This window comes from Sinocyclocheilus anshuiensis, unplaced genomic scaffold (genome assembly GCF_001515605.1).
Source record: "Sinocyclocheilus anshuiensis isolate Anshui unplaced genomic scaffold, SAMN03320099.WGS_v1.1 scaffold209, whole genome shotgun sequence".
NCBI lineage: Eukaryota > Metazoa > Chordata > Actinopteri > Cypriniformes > Cyprinidae > Sinocyclocheilus > Sinocyclocheilus anshuiensis.
In genome coordinates, this window is record NW_015540880.1 from 1958433 (window position 1) to 1976376 (window position 17944).

General features: G+C 40.3%; 2 protein-coding genes across 3 annotated transcripts in view; one reads left to right on the top strand and one right to left on the bottom strand.

Moving 5' to 3' along the window:
* Positions 1-5686: 5686 nt before the first annotated feature.
* Positions 5687-13005, top strand: LOC107688376 (proteasome subunit beta type-2-like). Its single transcript, XM_016486034.1, has 6 exons — positions 5687-5917; positions 6439-6561; positions 6892-6962; positions 10751-10913; positions 11026-11075; positions 12817-13005. The coding sequence occupies exons 1-6, from the start codon at positions 5827-5829 to the stop codon at positions 12916-12918; spliced, it is 600 nt and encodes a 199-aa protein (XP_016341520.1). The 5' UTR covers positions 5687-5826; the 3' UTR covers positions 12919-13005.
* Positions 13006-13935: 930 nt separating this feature from the next.
* LOC107688421 (transcription factor AP-2-epsilon-like) overlaps positions 13936-17944 on the bottom strand; it is a 9136-nt gene continuing 5127 nt past the window's right edge. For both annotated transcript variants that reach the window (XM_016486077.1, XM_016486078.1), the window contains exons 4-7: positions 16129-16360; positions 15925-16043; positions 15482-15620; positions 13936-14631 (exon numbers count right to left, since the gene is read on the bottom strand). In XM_016486077.1, coding sequence (XP_016341563.1) covers positions 14370-14631; positions 15482-15620; positions 15925-16043; positions 16129-16360 — 752 coding nt within the window. In that variant the 3' untranslated portion in view covers positions 13936-14369. The remainder of the gene's footprint in view (positions 14632-15481; positions 15621-15924; positions 16044-16128; positions 16361-17944) is intronic.

Sequence of the window (17944 nt, forward strand, 5' to 3'; positions counted from 1 at the left end):
TTGTAGCAAATGTAGCACTGCCAGTTGTCGTTGGAGATTCTTAGTCTTCCTTTCCGTTCTTTCAATCGCTTTACGTATACGTCGACTTTCCATGTCCATTATTGTGAACCCCGCGAGACACAACAAAAACAGCTCCGATCACAGCGTCCTCCATCCTCCTGTTGTTAACGTTGTTCTTCTTTGTCTCTGTTGAACGCCGCGCACCAAATGATGTCGCTGTCGACCGGCTTACGTCACTTCTTAGTACACACTGTCGGTGTGAATGCAACCCTTTAAATGGTACTGGGAAATAGTTCGCGCAAAATCGTCCCAGTACTTTAGTACTGTACATTTAGTTCTGGAACTAAAGCGGTGCGAAAGGCGCTCATGTTGTCAAGTCGAAACCTTAACTTTCTTTCGAATTGTGTAAAAATGCTTATAATCCTGCAACAACTGAAGGTGTACGTGGCATAATCCCAGAATAAAATTATTTCCAACATAAATTGCGCAAGTAAACTATCCAAGGTGTTAGTCCTTGTTAAAAGCGAAAGAGACTGGTTGCATTAAACATTCCTCAACACGAGGGGGCAATAGCAGTCACATTCAAGTGAAAAGGCATCAATGTTGGTAAGCATGTCTCTTCTCATGTGTGCCCTCAAAGATTTTAAAGTCTCTTTCTCTGCCTTTCTTACCTCTCCCCTCATCTTTCCCTCTTTATGATGCAGTGTGACAGTGAAGTAGCCCCTAGCACTCCACTGGCGTGGAAACGATCAGCTTGGACAGAGAAGGGGCGGCAGAGTCAGGGGGATGTGGACAGCCTTGGGGTCCATGCATGCATGATAGATAGATAGATAGATAGATAGATAGATAGGTAGGTTCAAAATAAAGGTTTGGTGAACATTTACAACTTGATTCAGTTTTGGTTGCGTTTAATAATCTGCTAGAGCCTAGACATATTGAAGCCTGTTGGTTTAAGTGGGATCAGCTGCCTCGTCTGCTTTAACCAACTAATAAATATGAAAACAGCGGGTTTAAACTTTTATTCGTTTGCTGCTTGAAAGGATTATACCCCTCTATGGAGTCCCATGTAAATCTCGAAACCTCATAATGGCCAATGTTGTCCCATAAAAATGTGTCGAACAAAGGCGCTTGAATGGAGGCTTTTTCACGCATAAGGGGGTTTTCACAGGACTTTATTGACGACGGGTCGACCACACCACGCCCCGTGATAATCTCTCTGCCGGTGAAAGCGCGCCTCAGAGCGGCAGGTGCGTGTGCTAGGCACGGGGGTCACAGGGCCGACGGTGGTGGGGGAGCTCGCCATGTCAAATCCTCCCAGCTGCCGGTAGGAATTTTTTCAGAGCCTGTCTCTTCTATTTAGCTTGCTCTTGTTCGCCCCTTCAGATGAAGTGGTCCCTCTCGTGCCCAGGTCCTGTGGACGCCCTCTGCCACTTAACAAAAGCAAAGCGCCGCTAAACGACGACAGGCCGGAACAATGAATTCAACCCGGCTCGCTCTCAGTACCGTGAAATTGCAGATTAAACCGAAAAATTGGTGCCGGTGACACAGCGTTGCGTTTCTTCAAGAATGCAAATGTGGAAACTGCAACGTTGAACACGCTCACATCACGGCTGACCATATTTTTCCTGATGCAACCTGTTCAAAATCAAAGTTTTGATTAGATAAAGTGAGAAGACATGAATATATTAGAACAACTTTTTAATATTTTTCCTTCAAACTGTTATCTATTGCAGTTTCACTTCATTAGATGCTAGTAGCCTAGGCCTACTGATTCAACCCAATACTGGCAAGTAACTATACAATTTCAAATGTTTGCCAAGTCACATTTATATATATAACGCGTGTAAAGACAATATAGATTGTGTCAAAACAGCTTAACAATAAACGGGAAAATAACAGTGTTAAAGGTGCTGCATGTACGTTTTTGACTCTACTAAAGCATAAAAATACCATAATATGTTTGCAGATATTTAAGAAACATGCTACGTTAACATAGGTGTTTATCTGAAAAACAATGCTACAGTCAGTTATCCTCGTTTGAAAATGTGCGTTCCGGGCCGGAATGTCGGTCTCTGTTTTGGTTTGTGAAACCCGCCCACTGCCAGTTTACCCAATTGTATTTCGGGACCCCGGGTTGCCAGTTGGCGGAAAACACAGCGTATTTCATTTCATTTCACTTACCTGGCCTATCACTTGAAACATCCATCCCTTCTTAAAAGTCTGTGTTAAAAGAGAGCTGCCTGTTGCGCCATTTAATTAAGCCGACTGCTGTAGCCTATATCCAGCTTAGGCTGTTTTCCCTAAATTTGTATATATACTGGTGAATTTTATTAACATTAAATCGTACTCCTCCCATTTTCACCTCAAAATTATGAGGAAGCTGTGCCTCCCCTGCCTCCCCCGACGAGCCGCCACTGCGCGTGTGCGTCAAGTCTGAGGAGGAGGGGCCGGGTGAAAAAACCCTCTCCAATATTTTGAATTTGGACTGCAATACCTAGTTCAACCACTCGGTGTCAATCCTACATACAGCACCTTTAACGCTGCAGAATTAATCAATTATGAAATAAATTAAATTTCAGCTGCTTCAACAGCTTCAGCATAATTCATTTAAAATTTTGTTCTCATCTGTTATAGCGTCAGTGCAGTTGAATCAATAATAATGCTCAATATTGTCTTTTAAACCATTGAATTTTATGGAAATATATGCTGTTCACTTTGCTACAGGTGCCTATATCAGTTTTACTGTACTGTTTTCCCCAGTTACTTGTAATTATCCCAAAGGTACTAGTATGTTTTTTTCAGTTTAGTATTGCAGTTACACAGTTGTTTTTAACTTGTTTAGTCCGACTGACTACTTTATAGTTCAATTAAAAATCTTATTAGTAAGATTGTTACTAGTAATAATAGGAATACACACTACAGTGTCTAATAAATAAGTGTTGCTGTCTATTTAATTAGTATGAGAACTTGAATAGATACTAGTATTTAGTAACTAAAGAATATAAAGAATTCTAGTCAAGAGGTCAACAATTGAGATCTAAATTACAGATCCCCAAAGAATTCAATGGCAAAATTTGCAGTTTGCTACTTATAACATTTGGTTTAGCGACTAGTAGCAAAGGAAAAAGTAATGAGTACTAGTAAAATAAAAAAATAGATCTGATAGATTGTTGTAAAGAATAGATTTAAAACATCTTGCCATCCATTGTGTGATTGCCCACCCTACACACGCGCAGCATTTTGAACTATTTATCACACTGACGTGACATGTGGCCAAGTATGGTGACCCATACTCGGAATTAGTGCTCTGCATTTACCCATCCAAAGTGCACACACACAGCAGTGAACACACACACACCGTGAACACACACCCGGAGCAGTGGGCAGCCATTTATGCTGCGGCGCCCGGGGAGCAGTTGGGGGTTCGGTGCCTTGCTCAAGGGCACCTCAGTCGTGGTATTGAAGGTGGAAGAGAGCGCTGTACATTCACTCCTCCCACCTACAATCCCTGCCGGTACGAGACTCGAACCCACAACCTTTGGGTTATGAGTCCGACTCTCTAACCATTAGGCCACGACTTCCCACTGAAGACTGCAACCACCATATTTCTCATCCACTGATTGAAGTGGGGCCCACACAAAAACCATGAATACTATTAATTTGCTCTGCCCCCTTCGCACCACCTATATTCTTAATCGGAGTTCAAAACATACCCTACTCTTAACAAACCCTTGGGCTATGAGTCCATAATCCCCAAACTCAGACGAGTCCCTCCGGAGCCAACTTGTCTCGTAATGCTCAGCGCTGTTTTTTCTTTCTGCAGACTTCCTGGCTGAAGAATTGATCTCAAATTAGGACAATAGAGCAAGTAAACCCATCATTTTATCTGGACGGAGCAGAAACTGCTTTTTTTCCACCCGAATGCCACTTTGAACATGTATATTACAGTGCTTAAGCACTATTTTACTTTCAGATGACAGGAAACAAACATTTTCAGTTAATGAGTTCAAACTGAATGAAAATGAAACGCCACCATCCAGACTTTAGATATTCCAAAGTTGGAATAATCCTTAAACAGCCAGGGGCCCCAATTATAGCTTATATATTTGCACCAGTGCGCAGCGTGTGTCTCACAACTGCTGAGAGGGCACAACAGCGAGAGCAGTGATGGCAGGAATTGAGCCAACAAATACCAGACACAAACCAGATGCAGCCAATATCTAGACTGGTGGTGCCTAAATAAAGAGAAGCTGCAGAGAGAGAGAGGTGTATAGATTTACCGAACAGATAATGTGCGTGGAACGTGGCGCATGATGTATGTCACAGTGTGTGTGAGTGTATTAGTAGTCAGAGCACTGGGCCCCGGAGGCGATTCCTGTGTGTGCTTGCGATAAAGGGGGAACTGGAGGAAGTGAGGGAGGGTGGGGGAGCGAGAGAGAGAAAGAGAGAGGAATAGTTCGAATTGGAGAAGGATGTGGGTTGGCGGAGGGGTGGGGGAGTCAGAGACAGAGAAACGGAGAGAGAAGTTGAAGGAGTGAACAACCAGCAGAGCTCGGAGCTTTTATGATGCTGTCAAGATTCCTAGATTTTGTCCCCATTGGCCCTCTCTTTCTCTGCCCCTTTTCCTCACATGAAAAGAGGGGAAGAGTGTCTTGGCAGGGTAATTAAGAATGGCCTCTAAACACAGAAGTATGGCAGGAACACTCCAGATGAAAGTAAATGATTAAAATAATTACAGGCACAGAGCTGACGAGCCGGAGTGCGGGGTGGCCGCCGGACATTTGTCGGTAATTAGATAATTAATCTGAATGCAAATGATGAGTCCTAACGAAGCAGTCAGGCTGAACCAGTGACAACTACCGAAAGAGAGAGATGGGGAGAGAGAAATACTTTCATCACATGGATACACATTTTCCACCTTAAAAAATTCTAAAGCTACAGTAAAACTGTCTGCACACTATATAAACAAAACTAGTAAAGACTGAAAGCTCTCAGACAAGAGAAGATTTTATTTTTCTCACCATACATCTAAATGCTATGAAGTGTATTAACTGCACCACAGTATAGGAAAGGGACACAAAGAAGCAAAACTAATGAACATGAATGGGAGTCTTTGTAGTGGTTGGGGGCAATAGAAGTGCCTACTGCAGCAGCTGAGGGTATACAGGATCTGAAACCCTTTCTGTCTAGGCAACATGATCAATCATTCGTACTGAAGCTATTTTGTGGGAATGGAATAGGCATAACATAGGCATACATTTTCTACTAATTCACTGCAAAGCATAAAATTAAAAAAAAGTCTTAGGTTTTTTGGCAGGTTTTGTTTGGATAAGTTTATAACCCATCTACTGTACATGTAACAAAATGCATAAAATATCTATCAATCGGTCTATCTATCTATCCATCCATCCATCCATCCATCCATCCATCCATCTTAGAGATTTAATATAGAGATTGCAATTTCTATCAGATATCATATAACTCAGACCTTTATAATTTAAGATTTTATTAATTACCTGTCTGATAACACCAAAAAAATCCCTTATATTTTAATGACTATAATATTGCACCCTGTAATATTGTCCAATCATTTTTGTGTCTGCCCACCTGACAGGAAAACTGTCACTATTTAGGGGCTTTCACCAGTTTGCCATGTCCATAAACAGATCGTCACGTGACAACAGAGCACGAACTCTCTGATGACACCTGAACAGTGCGCCGCCGTTGAGCTCCGTTCAGCTTTTGCTGTGTAATATCTGATCGAGCTGCTCTGCTAGTGGACGTACTGATCAGAGTGTGTTTAATTTCCTTTGAACTCTCAGCAATATGGAATACTTGATCGGGATTCAGGGGCCAGACTTTGTGCTGGTTGCGGCAGATAATGTAGCAGCCAGCAGTATAATCCAGATGAAACACGGTGAGTTTGATGTGCAGTAGCATGTTAGCAGCATGCTAACTGGCCAGGCAGCATTATAACAGCTCATAATAATCAATAAAAATGTTGCAGACCACTATAATTAACCACATTTCAATTTTCATACATTGCTGTCTTAATTGCATCTAAATGCTGTCACCACTTCAGAATATATGGCAATTGCTACAAAGTTATAGCCGAAGTAACGTTAGCTACCCTGTGCTAACACAGTTTGTGCTTTGAACTGATTTACCTATTCATATATTAAAATCAGTCTATTAAACTTCATTTAGGGTGCACTTTTAAACTTTAACGGGAGCAACATGTCAGTTATTGTAGTGTGATTATCCTCGAGTATCAGCCGAGTGGCCTCGGATGAGTTTGCGATTTATTTGTGAAAGTGAAAATAAGAGCGCCTCCGATATAGACCACCAATGACTTGTAAAGAAGCTTGAGCTCTTGTAAAATGTGTTAGGGTTGTATTGGACATAATGTTAGGATGACCTGTTATGAATGTTTACCAGATTATGACAAGATGTTTAAGCTCAGCGATAAGATCCTGCTCCTGTGTGTGGGTGAAGCCGGTGACACAGTACAGTTTGCAGAATACATTCAGAAAAATGTCCAGCTTTACAAAATGAGAAATGGTAAGCATTCAGTTTTCTTTTTTTTCTTTCTGAAGTTTGACTGATTTTAATAGAAAGTGTACTGAAATCACACTCTTGTACAGAGCGTCAAGCTGTGTCTTTGTTTTTAGTTCTAAACATCATTTACATTATTTCTGGTAGAAATAAAGTTAATTTCAGTGTTTAGTTCAGAAAGTTCATATGCACTTTTATTTGTTTTCCGTGAAAAAAAATTCATTGGAATTTTATTAACTTTGTATAAAATCTATCATACTCTGGATATGCACTCCATATGAAAACTGTTTCTATTGTTTAATGGATTGACCCTGGTTTATCTTTCTCTTTCTTCAGGATATGAGCTTAGCCCAGCAGCTGCTGCAAACTTCACAAGGAAAAACTTAGCAGACTATCTGCGGAGTCGGGTTGGTACAACAACCTCTGTGTTCAAGCCCAGAATGTTCTTTCATATCTATCAGTAGTGGATAGTGTGGTTCCAAACCTTAATTTTTCAATAGATGAATTACAAATAATATAGACCAGATGTTCCCAACCTGGGATACATCTAGAATGGATCAAACATTGGGCTACTTGTAAAATGACCAAACAGTAAATACATTTTCTCCTTTCTACTGTATCTACATATGAAAAATTGCAAAAGACTTGATCTATCATTCAAAGGGGGAGTCAGGAAACCTGGTTGAAAACATTTATTATTTTTGCAATTTCTTTGGAAGATGCTAGTGTTGCAGAACTGAAACACTTCATTATATACACTACCGTTCAAAAGTTTGGGGTTGGTTAGGAGTGTCATAAAAATATTATTACACTTTTTTAAAAAAGTGTAGCTTTTCAGTAGCCGTTACTTCAGTCTTCAGTGCCACATGATCTTTCAGAAATGTTTCTTCTTATTATCAATGTTGAAAACAGTTTTTTATATTTTTGTGGAAACCGTGTGCTTTTTTTTTTTTTCCAAAATTGTTTGATGAATAGAAAGTTAATAGAAATATAAGAATTTATTTGAAACTTAACTCGTTATAATAACAATAACAATTTATAATAACATAAAAATGTCTTTACTGTCACTTTTGGTCAACTTAATGCATCCTTACTATTTTACAAAAAAAAAATCTTTCTGACACCAGTCTTTTGAATGGTAGTGTATATAGCGATTTTTTTTCTTGCCCTTTTCTTTGCTTTCTCTCTTCAGTCCTTTTGTGTGCCACAGAGTATATCTGAATGCAGCTGGTGTAAAATGTGCTTAAAAACAGATGCCAGTGTGTTTTGAATTTGTGGAGGTGATATCAAGGTCTCAGAGGTCGTTGACACCTGCGCCTCCTATGTAATGTGATCCTGCTTATAAGATACTTTTTCCAAATGTGCGTGTGTGTGTTAAACTAAGGGCAATATAGAGTGCACCCATCTGTGTAAAAATGGGCTTGTCGCCATCCTGGCTCTTTTGTGTGGTGTGTGTGTTAATTTGTTAGGAAGAGTGTAACTGCCTCCTGTCACAATAGCAGAGTGGAGAAAATGATTACAAAAAACAATTAGAGCAAGCCAAAGGGGGGGGCGCTTAGGAAGTGCTACAAGTTCATAAACCCCCATGCTTTTAGCTTGTCTTAACCTAAATGCTACTTGCCCACAGAATGAGAATAAACGAGTCAGTTTCAATATTTTTCCTCGAATGTGCCTCAAAGCGAGGCATGTTTGACTAATAGATTTTGTTCATATATTATATGATATAGATACTTGAATACTGCCTTAATTCATGATGTGAATAACCGTATTCAAAGGAAAGTCTCAGATTCTTCTTTAAAAAAAGGATTATGGGTAATCATATAACCTTGCGTATTATTTAACCCATTTCATTTGTGCTAAACCCTTTGGGATGTTTAAATGAGAAAGATGTCATGCACGCTTTAAGGACCAGGTTTCTAAAAAAACAACTGGGCCTTTGGGGCTCCCCTGGAGTGGCTCCTCAGACAGATCTTTACATAGAGAGAAGAGACGGCAGATGCTCAGATAGTCCAGCGTACTGTTCTGAACTGGCTCTTTGCAGCCAAATGCATGTTTTCTGTGCTTGTTTTATGTGCTGTGCTTTTTGTTTTAACCATGTGCTGCATCCAGCATCCCCTTAAGCTCTCCGCAGAACAGTCCAGCAACAGTTTGCCATCATTGGCACACATGAAACAATATTGGCCGCCTATTCTCTCCCAGCACACTGGCACAAATAATTACTGGTGCCATATTGCGAGGCATTCCCCTGTTCCGCTACAGATGAACAATTAATACGGCAGATTGGGCAGAGATGCCAAAGAGGAGAACATGTCCTGGGGCAGCGGGCAAAGGGATGGGGAGCGCAGGAACAGAACATGAAAGCGGAAGGCAGGATGAATGAATGATATGGTACAATTATGACTCTCTGTACTGAGCTTTTGTTTAGTGTCCTTCAGATTTTTTTAACAGGGACTCCGGTGAGAGGAAAGGCTGTAGTGTTTGAACCGTAGCTCACGAGGTTGGTGGAGAATGTGGGAGACAGGTGTTGAGTTATACGGAGGGGTAGATGACACTCGGGGGAATTTCGTACAGACTCGAACCTTGTCTTTCAACAAGCCCCTGTTCCTCTAAACCCTCCCTGCTGGGAGTGCAGCATATTGCATAGGTGAGCTTCTCTAGGGGGTGTTTACTTACCCAAACGTGCCCCAGAGACCTTCCAAGAGCAGGGAGATGGCCCAGAACAGATTAAAGCCTCTCAGGTGAGTTGAGCTTTTTTAGTCTTATCCACGCTGAAAGGAACTGGACGTGATACTATATATTCACTTTTACACTCTTAAAAATAAAGCTTCCAAATAGGGGTTTTCACAGTGATTCAATAGAAGAACCATTTTGGGTTCCCAAAAGAGCCTTTCAGTGGACAGTTCTTAAAAGAACCATTTTTGTGTCTGTAAAGAACATTTTTCCACTTCCCCCTGAGTGTTTAAGCCTCATTATTTGGACAAACAGAAAGTCTAGCCCAAAATATGCTTTGGTTTTTAAACGAGTATGGGAAACGTGGGGGAAAGCGAATGTAGTTTCAGCCAAACGGAGTTTGAGATAGAGGGAGGAAGAGGACTAAAAGAAGTTTTAATGAGAGCTGGCACTGCTCCAGGGCATAGGGGTGAGGGCGGGAGACGGAGGGGAGGAGAGAGGAGGAGGGTAGGTGCTCGCGGCAGCAGGGGTGCCGTCTTCCTGCAGATGTCACACTGCTGGTGACACCAGCGACCCCCCTCAGACCGCTCCACACTACCCTCCCTCCCCTTCTCTCCCCTTTCTCGGCTGTTTCACACCCCTCCCTTTGCTCTCCTCTCCCTCCGTCTAACCCTTCTACTCTTGCTGATGTTAAAGTTTGGTGGTGGTTGGTGTTTTCGATCAGATTCTTTGAGTCTACACTTGAATTTTGTTACATTTCTTTTTTCGTTTCATTTTCAAACTGTTGTTATTATATGCTTTATTACATGACTCTGAAATACTTGATTCTGATTGGTCAATTGCTGTCAAGTATTTTCCCCCAGGCAGTTGATTCCCTCTGCAAGTTTCATGTTTCCCATATTACTATCTTTTTTTTTTTTTTTACGGAATTCAATTTCCACCATGGAATAAAAAAGGTAATTACGACTTCTCACAGTTCTGACTTTTTTCTTGTAATTCTGAGAAATAAACTCAGTATTGTGACCCATTAAGAAAACAATCAGAATTGTGAGATGACAAAAATCAATTACCTTTTTTATTCTGTGGCAGAAAGCAAAGCAATTTGTGAGATGTAAACTCAGAAATCAGAGAAAAAGTCAGAATTGCAAGATATGAACTCAGAATTGTGAGATGTATAAAAAAAAAGTTTGAATTTTGAGTTCATTCCTCGCAATTCTGAGTTTATTTCTAAGAATTATGAGAGAAAAAAGTCTGAATTTAGAGAGAGAAACAGGCTCGAATGGGCTTCCATATTTTTCGAACATATTTTAAATTCAAATGAATGTCTATTTATTGATTTGGTTAGTAGCCTTGTGATAAGTTGAATAATATACAGTTAGCTTTTTATCATCACAAAATAACCTCCACTTTTTGTCTGGTTTTATTTTATGGTAATGACTGACTAAAACATTTATCCGGCTGTACTTATATCCCTTCATTTTTGGATTTAGTGATTTAAATGACTTTTTCTCTTCTTTTTTTTTAGACTCCATACCATGTGAACCTGCTCTTGGCAGGATATGATGAGACCGATGGTCCAGGACTGTACTACATGGACTACCTGTCAGCACTTGCCAAAGCCCCCTTCGCCGCACACGGATACGGTGCCTTCCTCACCCTCTCCATCCTGGACCGATATTACAGACCAGGTGATTTTTACACTTTCACTTATGAGGATATATTTTTATATATACTCATAAGTGAGTATTATTTTTTGATTGATTGAATTCTAAGCCTGTTTTTCTGTTATTCTCACTCCAGATCTGACTCGTGAGGAGGCTGTGGATCTGCTCAAGAAGTGTTTAGAGGAGGTAAGTTGCTCTCCATATGCTGGTCTGTTCATGCATGTAATTTCATAATTACTGGTGGTTGTTATGAGAAGCATCACTATTACTATTGTTCATAACTGGGGTTAGATTCAAACATATTCAACAAACTTCCCCAAATCCCACATACTTCAAAAATAAAAATGTGGTTTCTATCTGAAAATCCTTTTTTTATTTTTTTTTATTTTGTCATTTATCAGACGCTTTTATCCAAAGCGACTTACAAATGAGGACAACAGAAGCAATCAATTGTAGTATTAAAACAACTAAAAACAGATCCAAAACTAAAAGCTAAAACTTTATAAATACTACCTATACACATTTTAAAAATAAAGAGATTAAATAAAAATGACAAATTCATACAACAAAATTTCAAAACTTAACATTTAAATGAAAAATAAAGCAAAAAACAATTCAAAATATTGAAGAACAAAAGGTATAATAATGATTCTAACATAACACTAAGGCAAACACCAAAAAAACAACAACTACATATGTGTATGTACAACCACACACACATACACACACACACACACATATATATATATATATATATATGTATATATATATATACATACACATTTATAAATTAAAGATATATATGATTTCATTTCCATTTAGTTTGAGTATTAAAATAACTCAAATTAAATAAAACTAAAAACTTAATAAAAGACCTATACATAATAAATTCAGACAGACATAATGTAACTAAAATTAAAATAAATAACAAATACAAATAATACAAATCAAATGACAGTAGTTTATCAGTAATCCTAAAAAATAACACTGCCAAACACACATGCTAAAAAACAACAACTTACTTACACATAGTAAGAAATGATTATAAAAACTGAAACAGAAGCGATACAAGTAATAGGAAAGAGGAGAAATAAAAAGCGATACTTATCCTTTGCCGGTGTCCCTGCCCGGTGGAGTCACACGGTAGAGTCGATGGTCTTTACACTCTTCAGTCTTCACACAAGGAGGCCTTCACGCGACGGCTGCCGCGACTGCTTGGTGGTAGAATGGCATTAAGTATCTCTTCGGTTTGCTGTTTGCTGGCATCCGCTGAGGGGCTCTTGGGTTTGGGTGGAGGTGGGACTGGGCCGCTCTCTACAATCTGTTGGGGACTCACTTTCAAAGGGCGACTCCTTGGAGACTTCCTCTCTGTATTCTTGCTCACCAACACCGGACAATCATACTTCAGCAAGGAGTCAGTTGGGAGAATCATGGTTACAATGTGGAAGTGTCAAGAAAATGTACAGAAATTTTTCATTAAAAAATTCATTTTTAAAATGTAATTTTTTTTTTCTTCCTGTGATGGCAAAGCTGAATTTCACACGATCCTTCAGAAATCATTCTAATATGTTGATTTGCTGCTCAAGAAACTTTTTTTCACAATTGTGTGATGGATAGAAAGTTCAAAAGAGAAGAATTTATTAGAAATAGAGATCATTTGTAACATTGTAAATGTCTTCACTCTCACTTCTGATCAATTTATTACATCTATGCTGAATAAAAGTGTTATTTTCTTTAAAAAACACTTAAACGCTGTGGCTGTGCCTTTTGCTCTGACAAGAACCACATGTTCTTCAGAAAATGTATAAATCCTTCCGTTTTGGTTCAGTGGGTTATACAAACCACTTTTGAGCTATTTCGATCATGTGTTTTGTCATGTTTGCTACCTTTTTTAACCGTTTTTGTATATTTCCTTGTTCTCCAACAGCTCAACAAACGTTTCATCATGAACCTGCCTTCTTTCACCGTCCGTTTGATCGACAAAGACGGCATCCACGACATGGAGAAGCTTCCCGTGGGCCCTAAATGAGCAACCACTGTTATTCCACTATAATCTCTACCCACACTCTTTTGTACTGCAAATGTAACCCTCTGTGCTCTAATAAAACATTGACCCCCTGTTAATTATATGGTCTTCTTATTCTTCCTTTTTTTGGATGAGAACATTTACTTAGACTCATCATTTTGTAGATTTTTTGGTTTTCCACACTAAAACACACTCAAAGGTTTGTTGTATCTGTTTGTGTCATACTGCGGAGTACAGAAGTTGGCAAAGAGGGGAGAAAAAGGAACGGCGTGCACTTATGCTATCTTTGGATGTGTACCTTTTTCCTCACTGCTTTGTACAGAAGTGTTTTTGCACGAGTACGTCTCCTTCCCCTCTCCTCCACAGACAGGTGATTAATAAACATTAAACAATCCCTCTCTCCTGAACACACCGGAATCTAAAGGGACGAGCAGCATATGTTCGCCTGCAGGCAGAGAGAAATGCAGAGCAGCCCTGCTGAGTGTCAGAGAGATGAAGGGAGGGAGGGGGTCACGGCGAGGGGGAAGCGGGGAATTGACACTCAGGATGGGTACGTGTGTGCGCTTGTGTGAGTGAGAGCCGGCAGGGGGGCAGGTATGGAGATGGAGGCCCCTGAGCAGACGAAGAAAGGTAGAGTGACGGGGTGAGAGGAGACAGAAGTGGTGGAAGAGAAGAGCCTAGCAACTGTTTAGCCGCATTCGCTGACTAGTGATTGCCGAGCCCCCGGGGGTTAGTGGTCAGGACCGTTTTATCTCAGAGGTAATTCTGCTGGATTTTCCACTGTCACATTGAGGTTTCGGTTTGGGTTAATGTCACCCTGCCTTTAGCAAATGGGGCTAGAAATTTCAAACATCCCCCTGGGTGTTCAATTTGTATCGCGCTAATTGTGTAATCACGCCAGATTTGTACCATGCCAACAAGTCCATTTATGCAAAGCAAAAACCTGCTAGCTATGTATAAAAAGTTGTTTTTCATCAGGAAGTCATTCTCCGCATCAAGCGGTTCAATTCAGTTGTTGGTTTAATAATATATTACATTTACATTGCAATACGGCAATTAGAATAACAGTGACATTGATAATAAACATACAACATGAAGTACAAAATGACATTTTCAAATTAATTTGTCAATACCTAATTACTTTTACACCCCCATCCTTAATTGTCCGTGCCATCTTTTGTGTCATTTGATTGGTTTAGTGGCCCGATCTCCAGAGAACACCGAAAAGGGCCCCGTATTAGTCAGTCATGGGGATCCAGAGGGAGTTTGTGGTCCACATGCAGTGTGAAGCATCGAGGCATTTCTGCTTTCTCTGGAGACCTTGGATTTCATTAGAGACGAATGCAACCAGTTCGTACAGGCGCGAAATGGTGGGGTGAATGTACACATTCGTACACATAAAGACACTCATACGCTCCTAAAAGTGAGGGAGGTAGTGTCTCTCTCCCGATTGTTCATTTGCGGTGCTTGAGGTCCTTGTCGTGATGGCTTTTTCCTCCTCCCTCTCCTTTATCCAGCAGTTTTAGGGCCTCTAGCAAGTAACTCTGGAAGGCTGACAGGGCGGCGCACATGGCGGGTGTGCCGAAACCGTGGGTGAGGAGGCTGAAGTGGGTCAGGCTGCTTTGCACCCCGGGCTCCAGGCAGGGGGTGGGGCGACTGGCACCCAACGGCGACCTGTCCTGCGACATCAGGTCCACGAACTCCTTGCAAATCTCCCTGAAGACGTGGAATGAGAGGTGAGAGTGAGTTTACCATGCGATACAGGTAAATGTGGTTTCAATAACCGTTATTAATGATATTCAAGTAGAAATGTGTTCACAAATAAAACTGAAAGCAGTTCCCAGTTACTTTACTGAAGTCTCTATCAGGGGTTTTCAAACTGGGGCCCTCAGAGGGTGCTGAGGGTTAAAATAAATATAAATAATAAAAAATAAATTATTTAAAATAAATTATTACCATTTCATTTAAAAAAGGTCAAAAATCATGAGATCAATCACAATTATATTCTATCGACTGCCATAGTTTTGTTTTTCTTTTCATTTAAATATTTTTTGTTGCACACAGACCCCCAAATATGAGGGACCCCCTTCTTAGAATATAAAGGCAGTTATATTTTCATGTATAAAGACTTAAGACCCATTTTTGTATTATTATTATACTATTATATGCTAAATAATACAATATGGAAAATATTTACATAGAAATATATATATATATATTATATCAAATATATATATATTATTTAATGTGTATATATATATTTATATATATATATAGACATTGATTATTTACATTTTTTTTTTTTATAAACATGAAGAAAAGCATAAAACTAGGGCGGTCGATAAAATAAAATAATTGTGATTGATCTCATTATTTTCTTACCAGTATATGGACAAAAATTTGGGGCACACTGGGGACTTCAAACCCCTAATATATGGTTTATATATAGACTATAAACTTATATCTGAACAAAAGTCTTTATTATGACTGAAATAACTTATTCCTTTTGAGTAAGTAGAACTATGTGATTGAACCGCTTGAAGATCTTGGCAGATCTAGTACTCACTTGGTGGCCAGCAGCATACTATGTCGTGTGGGCAGCTGATCTGGGTCGGTTTGTCTGCACAGATACTCTGCTGTGGCCCGGGCAGGGAACTCGGTCTCACACACGTACCCAAAGTCCCGTGCGAGATGAACCGCCTCACCTGAGAAGAGAGCGTGAAGATCGAAAAATAGAACTTGAACGTGCTGACTGAAAGCTTGAGGTGATAATAGGCTCTCGAACGTTTAAAAATAAATTCGTAGGCACTTATAATTTTAAGTTAACATTCCTGGAAGGTTAGTGCTTCACATTGATATTAACATCTACGTTCTCGCCATAAGTGACTGATAATGTAGTGTGTGTGCTGTGTTTGGGACAATTACTGCAGCAAGTACGAGGCGGTGTCTCAGCAGTAGACATAATCTGATAATGTGTATGTGTCTGGTTTTTATTAAATGTTTCAGTACCTTCCACCAGCGCTGTGAGGAGTGTGACATTAGCTGCCTTTCGCCGACCGGCGGGCAGGTTGAGGCCGATCTTCTCCAGACGTTCTCGTAGACAGCGGCCTCCATTTTTCGACTTGGCTCTGAAGGAGAACAGGTAGAAAAGATTAACACCTCAGCTTCATCCTAAACATCTGCTGTGCTTCTTCCTCTTTCCTTTCCATTCACCTGCGCAGGATTCCTCCGAGCAGCGAGGCATTGAGGCACTCGGGTGGGGCCAGGCGTCTCTGCACCTCTCCAACTGTGACCTTGTATTTAGAGGTGGAGCTGAGGAGCGACAAGCGGCCTGGGACAGAGCAGAAAACCTCTGCGGGGTTGGACACACCACCCAGGCCCAGGCCTTCTTTAGTGAAGGACAAGGCAGAGACTGTTGAGCCATTTAGCTTTGATGGGACCGGAACTGTTGGAAGAAACAGAAAGCGGTTTAGGGTATGTGTGCCAGAATAAACCCACAGGAGAGTGGAGAGTTCTTGTTTTAAAGAAAGTGGTGAAATTTATAAAAATGTGATAATTTGTGCTTTTGGATTTGGCCTTCTGTCATAAAACCCTTTTTAAGACGCTCTCCCACAGGTTGACATCTGTTGTGTCAGTGACACTGTGTTTAATTTCTGTTTCTCACTCTTATTTTCAAATGGGTGTTACTTCTCCATTGGGGGAAAGCTTAATTCCATCTGTTGTGCACACAGTCGTTTTCACTTGTTGTGCTTGTAATTAAAGTTTTCTGGCTCCTTAAAAACCTGTCTTTTAAATGAACCCAAAGATTATTGTGTCAAAAAATAACACAAAGTAATAAAATAGCAAACATAACACAGACAATTAGGCTATGTATTAACACATTTTAAAGCAGACATTGTATAAGTATTCTAATAAAGATTTTTTTTCCCCATTAAACCAAGGCACAAAAAGGAACGAGACAGAAACCCCCATTCAAACTCTAATAATGATTAGTGCTCTGGGAAGAACAGACTACCATTGGCTTTTAATTTCAGCTCAAGTATTTTTGTAACATCATTCCTAAAAAACCTTCATTTGTTTTCATAAGATTAGTCTGTGTGTTGATGCTTAATCGTGCATTTCCGTAAACATAATTAAAACAAAATCGTCTGCCCTGCAAATCATAGTAGCTGTAATTCATCCTCCTCCAAAAAGTGAAGCCGAATGCAGAATGTATGTGAAGTAATAGTTGCTATGCCACAGATCAGCCATAACTGCGCTCCCGTGTGTGTTTGCGCGATGCAGCGCTTCTCTCCTCCCCCTTTCCAAGCATTGGCACATAACACACTGTGTTACTGTTTATATTATCTATATCCTTTATTGTAGAGGTAAAATGCGCTGTAGTATTGGCTTTCTCCTCCTCGTGGGCGGTGTGCGCGTCTTCGCTACGCCCTGCTGTGCAGCACTGATTTGCGGACACAAACGAGCTCTGAGCGTGCGGCCGAGGTGCTGGAAGCATCTCACGTAAGCTGTGAGAGCAGATCCGTTTATTCATGTAGGCTTTAGTTTCTTCTCGACACAGAAATCTCCCTACACCCATGAGTACATAATTGATCCATTCTGTTGCTCGGTAAATACGCCAGATTTCATAGAGCACTAAATATATGCAATAAATCTAAAATAAATGCATAAGTAATTGATGGAAATATGCTGTACTGCACTGCAGAAAGAGGCTATCCTTGTTAACTATCCACTCCATTTTTTTTTTCTGGTAAGCGGAAAGGAATGGTGATGCTCTGAATTCTTCATAACTTTATTATCTGCTCTCTTCCTCCATTTCGCCTTTCTCTAATCCCCCTCTTTCTCTCATATGACCATGAACAGTTCATTAACAGCAGCTGCCTTAAGGGTGAAGGCAGAGTGCTACAGGATTTCTTGACTTCAAATGAAATTGCAGAGCTGAATTATTTTGTGCGTGTGTGTGTGCTTGACTGAATCATTTATGGTGTCTGAGCAGCACATAAAATCTTGTTCCCCCCAAGAGGCGCCG